The 8,092-nt window shown below is 46.4% G+C and overlaps 1 protein-coding gene across 1 annotated transcript in view; it reads right to left on the reverse strand.

Moving 5' to 3' along the window:
- The window catches only part of MYBPC2 (myosin binding protein C2), an 82,065-nt gene extending 74,915 nt beyond the window's left edge, over positions 1-7,150 (reverse strand). The window contains 2 exon segments of the mRNA XM_053264010.1: positions 6,966-7,116; positions 7,118-7,150. Coding sequence (XP_053119985.1) covers positions 6,966-7,116; positions 7,118-7,150 — 184 coding nt within the window.
- Between the last annotated feature and the right edge of the window lie 942 nt (positions 7,151-8,092).

Here is an 8,092-nt window from a genome sequence, read left to right on the forward strand (position 1 = left end):
ATAAGAGGGAGACTGTCTTTGAAATGTAGATGTAGCTCTTGGGTAATCGATCTCTCTCCCTCCCCCACCCCCACCACTGGCTATAAGGAAAACAGGGACGCCTGCCATGTGAACTTGCATCAAAACAAAACCCAAGAGCAGAGGGGAGGGGCTGCTTCCCTCTTTACCTCACAGCATGAAGCCATGTGCGAATAACTCCCTGTACCTTATCCATTCAGGGCTTTAAAGGTAATAACCAGCACTTTGTATTTTGCCTGGAAACATATCAGCAGCCAGTGCAACTAAGCTCTTCACATCACACAGATCTTTGCTATCTAGAAGGACTTGTAGTCTAGAACATGTCTTAAATCCCTGCTACCTGGGCAAAGAGGCACCTTTTTAACGTGGTGATTCTCTTTATTTAGCAGGGGGAGAGTAACTGGCCCTATCCACCCCCAGCACAGTACCTCCAGTGACTGTTGCTGGTGTCTATCTGATGTTTATTTTTAGACTGTGAGCCCTTTGGGGACAGGGATCCATCTTATTTATATATTATTTCTCTATGTAAACCGCTTTGGAAACTTTTGTTGAAAAGCAGTATATAAATATTTGTTGTTGATGTTGTTGTTGTTAAATTCAGCCGCTCCCTGCTTTTACTTCAGTCATGGCTGGGGGCCTGAAAGCTTTTTCTCATGCAGTGAATGCGGTGCAGTCCAAAATATGCCACTCCTGGGTCCGAAAGCCACTGGCTGACATACAGAGCAAGGATGCGCTGGTGCAGTGAGAGACAGGCCTAACAGAACTTCCCAACTAACCGCACCGGTGAATCTTTGCAGTGTATGTAAATTTTGGCACTATCCCCTTCTTTAGGAAGCCCTCTGTGCCACCCAGAAATATGTCCCTGAGGGTTGTGCAATGAAAAGAAAGCTAGTCTTGTGGCAGCAAGCATGACTTGTCCCCTTAGCTAAGCAGGGTCTGCCCTGGTTGCATTTGAATGGGAGACTAGAAGTGTGAGCACTGTAAGATCTTCCCTTCAGGGGATGGAGCCGCTCTGGGAAGAGCAGAAGTTCCCAAGTTCCCTCCCTGGCATCTCCAAGATAGGGCTGAGAGAGATTCCTGCCTGCAACCTTGTAGAAGCCGCTGCCAGTCTGTGTAGCTTGTACACATATCCATTGCACAAAGTCCTTTCAATCCACTCCTGTGTTGCATATACTTAAGCACTCCCCACCCAACCAGTGAATAGACCAGGGGTGGTGCCACAGGACTTGGATACTTTGTATGAAAAAGGAAGGAAACAGACTTAGAGTATGCTTGTAAGGTTTGTTTTATTTACAATCATATTACTTATGAACATATTAATATATGACGCTGCTTTATATTGGGTTGGTCCATCTAGAATTGTCTACACCGACTGGCAGTGGATACCCAGAGTCTCAGAGAGGGAGTTTTATCCAGCCCTACCTAGAGATGCCAGGGATTGACCCCTGGCAGGTGTTATGCCACTGAGCTACAGCTCTTCTCTCAAGTAGAATACGCACTCCATCAGCATGCAGCAAAACTCCTGATCTTCCATCAGATTCTGAACCAGGAAAAGAGCAACTGCTGGAACCTCACAGTATCCTGAGGCTGCTTCTTCCAGACACAGCTCTCTGTCTCTGACTTGGTCTATCGGTCTGTCTCTCTCTCTCTCTCCATTCAAGAATAATACAAACTATTGATCCTCCCCTCCCAATAACCCTGATCAGTGTCACATTCCAAAGGCAGGGGAGAGAAAGGTCCAGGCCATTAAGAAAAATAGCTTAGTGCTGTCTGGAAGGACCCCAAAGTGCAAGGTAGGAGGGAAACCTGGGTGGAAACAAGGCAGGAGGAAAACTTGGGTAGCTTTTCCTCCTACCTTGCTTCCACACAACCAAAAACTGGGAGCACACACTCCACCTCCCTCCAGCTTGCCCCTTCAGACTCGGCTGGTGGCACCTGCTAGATGACAGTGATTCTTCTAAGCCCTTGGCACAGAGGCATGGAAAATCTGGCCACTGCCCATCTTCTCCTCCTCCACCTCCTCCTCCTTCTGGCAGCCGCAAAGTGGCTCTCAGGCTGAGTGCCGTGTTCCCACAGCCTCGTCTGCCATCATCCTGGCAGAGGCTCTGAGTACCGGCATCCAGCAACACCCTCTAGTCAAGTACATTCCTCAGACCCCCAACTCCAGGCCTTGCGTAAGTGCTAGGAAGGAAATATGTTGCTGGCCAGTGTGTCACAGGTCTGGAGGCCATGAGAAGATTGTCAGATCAATCTTTAGACCCTCTGCCCTAAAGATTAGGGGTATAGGAACCTAGGAAACTGCCTTAAACTGAGGCAGATCACTGGTCCATCTATTATTATTATTATTATTATTACATTTATATCCCGCTCTCCCTCCAAGGAGCCCAGAGCAGTGTACTACATACTTGAGTTTCTCTTTCACAACAACCTTGTGAAGTAGGTTAGGCTGAGAGAGAAGTGACTGGGCCAGAGTCACCCAGCAAGTCTCATGGCTGAACGGGGATTTGAACTCGGGTCTCCCTGGTCCTAGTCCAGCACTCTAACCACTACACCACGCTGGCACCCATCTGGCTCAGTATTGTCTACGCTGACTGGCAGTGGCTCTCTAAGGATTAGCCTGCAGAGGGTCATCATGAGTGGAGAACAGGAGGAAGAGCAGCACACCACCAGGGCCTGCAGCAAGTCCGGCTCCAGCTTTCGGGGAGGGAGGGGGGCCTCACTAAACTAACTTCCATGGGCTCCTCCTACCTGCTTAAGCCCCTCCTACTGGCACAGATATGTGATTTGGCCATAAACCTTGAGTGATATTGAGTCTCGTACTGGAGGTGTTCAGTAGCATCAACTCTTTATATCTTCTATCCTATTGACTACTAGGGCCATTGGGAATAGAGATAGTAAGCAAGGGTTTTCCGCTTTGTTCCCCCATTCTTGTTGAATCTCTCTCTCTCTCTCTCTCTCTCTGCTCTGGCTTCGGATTGGTAAACTGATATGCTTAGGTCTCCCCCTCCTCTTCCTACCTGGAAGTTTTTCACACCCGGCTTTTAGTTCGCATCTCCTCTCCGGAATGGAGGTGTGTTCACATATCAGCCAAATTTATCCCCAAAGTCCCTGCGAGCTATCAGGGAGCACTTCACACACAATTTGGGTTTTTTATTGTGCGTTCGAGTGCAGCCCAATGTATATCTGGGATTTTTAAAAATCCACTTTTTGCACCAGTTTTTTTGGGCAACTTCGAACTCACAGTAAAGCCTCACAGAAAACCCAGGACGCCTGCTGCCTGGGAATGCTCCTGCTGGCTGCATTTTCACCTTTCCTCCTTCCTTGTTCTGCTCTTGCACTATGAAGACACAAAGCTCAGGGACACAGGCTTTCTACCCTGTATGTAACTTCCTTAATAGATCTTTACAAGTTTTTGAACCTTAAAGGTCTGTCTCAAGATACTCTCAGTGCCAGCTGCTGAGATTCAGAAGTATACGGTCTGTGAACATGACAGTCCCACAAAGTCATTGTGGCCAACAGGAAGCTCGAGTCCCCTCCTCCATGAATGTTTCTCTAATCCCCTTTTAAACCCATCTAAGGCAGCGGCCACTGTCACATCTTGCAAAACGGAATTCCAATTAAGCGCTGAGTAAAGAAGCGATTTTTCCTGTCCTGTCAATTTCATTGGGTGACCCAAAATTCTAGAATCATGGGGAGGGAGGAAAATATTCTATTCACATTCTCCACACTATGCATAATCTCCTAGATCTTTTGGGTGCCCCCTTGCATTTTTTTCTGAACAAAAAAGCCCCAAACATTGTAGCTTTTCCTCAAACAGAAGGTGCCTTACCCTCTGATCATTGTAGTTGTCCTTTTCTGCTTCCTTTCTAGCTCTACAATAGACTTATTCTGATTATCATTAACTGAGCAGCACAACCTAGTTTCAGGAGCTGTGGGCACTCCCGACTTTTGATCATCTGTAAGTAAACAACCACTTGCGACTGGGGGGAGTGCTCATATATGAGGCTCCCACTAGATAGGACAACTTTTTATCTTATCTCGTTCAACTACTGGGTACAAGAGGTGGGTAGTATAACACTGTCCTACCCAGCAGGAGCCTCACAAATCAACACTCCTGCTTCTACCTTGTTGATTACTTGCAGATGATCAAAAACCAGGAGCACACACAGCTCCCAAAACTGGGTAGGACACTTATCCTACCCAGTTAATGGTCATCAGAACAAGCCTATTGTGTGTATGTGTGTGTATGTATGTATGCATGTATTTTTAAAGATAGGATGATATGAGAAGAGGCATCCTGCCCTTCCGCCCTCCTCTTCCATACAGGACACTTCTTCTGAGATGGTTCCTGTTCTGACATGCAAGTGCAGCATTTAGAACCATAGACAGCAGCTTTTCTCTCTTCAAAACTGTTGGTTTTACTCATATGAAAACTCAATGAATTAATCCAGGGGTTCCCAAGCTTTGCTCCCCAGTTGTGAGACTACAACTCCTATCATCCCCAGCTACAATGGCCATGGTGGGGAATATGGGAGTTGTAGTCCCAAAACATCTAGGGTTCCTAAGCTTGGGAACCCCTGGATTAATTCACTGATCATATAAAAACAATATGACTAGTTAAATGCAGCTTGTTCCCAGCTGCCACTGCAAACACCTCTCCTAATTTGCGGATGGGACACCCCTCTTCTGCACACTTGAAAAACTCTTTCGTCTTTCTTTCAGCAGGAGGGGTGCTGGGTTGCTATTATGAGCGAGACCTTAGACTGCGTATTCAGACCATTAGATTAAAAATTTCCTGTAGTCAGACTTTTCTAGCACTCAAGATGTCAGCGAGTGAGTGACATGCAGGGGGTTTTGTAGACAGATATAAGATATGATTTATTAGCTGTGAATGAAAGATTGGCGTATCTATCCAGGCAAAGAAGTATTAGCTATCATAAATGATGCAGCCACCTGTTCCCCAGAGTGTGGGGGCAGGGATGGCCCCCTGCCTGCCTGGGTATTTCTACATGCGGCTTCAGTGTATGTCTGTGGGCAATATTAATCTTTGATTGCATTTCCATTATTTATTGCTCTCAATGAATGTCACGCTTTACAAAGTATTAAAACACGAAGTTAGGTCCCTGCCCAGAGGAGTTTACAATCTACATTTCAGCAGTGAGGGAATATATTTAGCAGCGAAGGAATATACTCCCTCGCTACATTTCAGCAGCGAGGGAGGAGATATTTATACTATATTTTATATAAATATAGGCATAAATCATTCGGCTTAATTTCATTTGAGGAGGGGAGCTAAAAGAATGGAATCAAATGTTTAAAAAAGAGTCGGGTGTTGAAAGTAGACACATGCAATTGGCCAACAGCTGTTGGGGTGTGGTGGGAGTCTTCCTCATCCCAGAGATAGCAGCTCAAAAGCTAGTGAATTTTGGTGGCAACGATGGTGTATATAATTGACAGAGAAGGCTGGGCAGTGGAGTTAATTATTTACGGCAGGGCTGCACAATTTTGGCCCTCCAGTTGTTGGACTACAACTCCCATCATCCCTAGCCACAGTGGCCGATAGTTAGGGATGATGGGAGTTGTAGTCCAACAAGAGCTGGAGGGCCAAAGTTGTGGAGCCTTCATGTACGGCATTCTTATGGCCACTCTTCCTCCTCCTACAACTCCCATTCCTCTGCATACAACATCATCCCTCTTTTTTCCTCACAACAACCCAGTGAAGTAGGCTAAGATATCGAGCCAACACCACATTAGGTCAAGCATGTAATTTGCCCTGGCATGTTGGCTTTTTCTTTTGTTGTTTCCTAAATAGCAGACATGGGCCTCTGATCCAGATCACAGTTTCAGTGTGGGGGAAAGGGTGGCCGCTTCTTTCCCAGGACAAAGAGCAGCCACAGAGCACTCTTCAGGATTGGAACCATGACAAAATGTCCTCCCTCCATGCAATGGTCCTGATTTGACTCTATCTCCTGCTCATGGCTACTATTTAGGGGGAAACCCAAGCACGACAAAGCCAGTGACATGTAATGTAACATACTGGCCCAAGGTCACACTGTAAGTTTTATTGGCGAGCAAAATTTTAATTCAGGTCTTCCTGGCCCTAGTCCAACATGCTAACCACTGCACCACATCGCCTCAAGTTTGTGTTCAGGGGGAAGAGGTTGCTAGCTGGAGAACAGATATTGCTCATTGGTTTTTCTCCTGGTACTCTAATATTTTAAAGGATATTTCTAATTTGCAGCAGTACTCTCTTTCTTGTTTCACAATGACAGAACACACTGGGGGATCTTCTTTTATTTAAACCCGCAGCAGACCATCCATAAACATGGATACTTTTGAGCTGATTATTTCACAATTAAGTCTGCCACTCTGCCACATCACCCCCAGCTCCTCTCCACCCCACCCCACCCCACCCTCAGCCACAACCCTCTGCAAAAGACCCACCTGGAGGGCCCAAGCTACTGTTTCTGACCACTTCCTGGAGCAGCAAAAGAGAACATACAGAGGGTGAAAGTTGATTTCCCCCCTCTCGAATTGGTTCAAGATGCAAATGGCAAGCCTACATTCTCCAGAATGCATATTCAGCTTGCAAATTCTTCTCTTCTGCTTTCTGCCCCATGGAACAATCACATGTTCACAGAAACTGCTCCAGAGAGACTCAGAGCAGAGGTGATCTGCTACATGCTGAAGCATCTATGAACGGCAGATTCTCACACACAAACATTCTTAATCCCTAGATTTTGGTGCAGGATCCAGGGACTGACCTACCCCATTACTTCCCAAAACATGAAGACGGTGGGGTAGTAAAAACCCAAACTACACATGTTAACCATCACCACCACTCCAGGCTCGGAATCCCAGTTTTCACGAGACAAAAAACCCCCCCAAAACCCAGGTTCTTTAGCATCTTTGCCAAGATGACCTTGACTGCATTGCCGATTCCTTACCAGGTTTGGCAGGTTCAGGCATGGCTAAAACCGCTGGGTCGATATGCTGTGCCCGTCTGAGTGAGTGTAGGTTCTCCCTGGGGAATGCACTTGGCCCAGTCGCTTTAAAGACCCAGTGAAGGGGACACTGAGAAGGCGTCACCTGACCCCCCAGGGCCCGGTGCCAAATTCCAGAGCTGTGGCATAAACGTCTTCAAATCCCTGGCTTGGCCTTACTAGAAAAAGAACCCAGCTGGAGGGGTGGAGGGGAGGGGAGGGGAAATACAGGCACACACTGGCTGAAAGAAAAGTGGGGGGTGGTCAAGGGAAAGCATCTCTCTAAAGAGGACTTTAAAAGAGGACCCTTAACACAGACAGTGTCCAACAGATCAAATGTACTTGTCTATTTATTAATTTCAAAAAATGTATATCCCATGGTTCCACAATTTAGGCCCTCGTGGGAGCTTATAAATGTTATGTAAAAGAGTCTAAAACACCCATAAAACAAATGAAGAGAACATAAAGTCAAATATACAGGTAGATAGTGGCCAACAGTAAATCAATATGACTGGTTATTATGGACTGGAGTCTGGATCTAACAGGACTTTGTCTGAAAGATAACCACGATAGCCCAGGTGAGTGTACTTGTGCGAGGGAGAGTTCTATCAGTGTACTTTTTAATGGTGTGTGTTTTGAGGGTGGGCAGTTGTGCATATTGCCTTTGAGTTCCTTGGAACTCAACATTTTTAGATAAATTAATGGGGTGAGGTGCCACCACAGAGAAGCCTCTGCCTCCGCCCAGTCCTGGTTCAGGTTCAAGGCAACCAAGTGTTTTAATGTTAGCATTGGGTTCACTGGGGGTGGGTGGGGGGAAGCTCTCTGAGTTCAGGTTTAATTTGAATTGTGAGAAAGGTCTCTGTAAACACACAATCATTCTGCAGCAGGGGTCTCAAATTGCTGCCTTCCAGCAATCATTGGCCTACTACCCCCATCATCCCCAGTCACAATAGCAGTAGCCAGGGGTGATGGGAGATGAAGGCCAACATCTGCAGCCGGAGAGTCATAATTTTAATGAATTTTAACCTGGCTTAAATTTTTGTTTTGTTTTGTGTGGGGTTTTTTTAATGCAAACTGCCCTGCTCCACTTT

Source organism: Hemicordylus capensis, chromosome 6 (genome assembly GCF_027244095.1).
Source record: "Hemicordylus capensis ecotype Gifberg chromosome 6, rHemCap1.1.pri, whole genome shotgun sequence".
NCBI classification, from domain to species: domain Eukaryota; kingdom Metazoa; phylum Chordata; class Lepidosauria; order Squamata; family Cordylidae; genus Hemicordylus; species Hemicordylus capensis.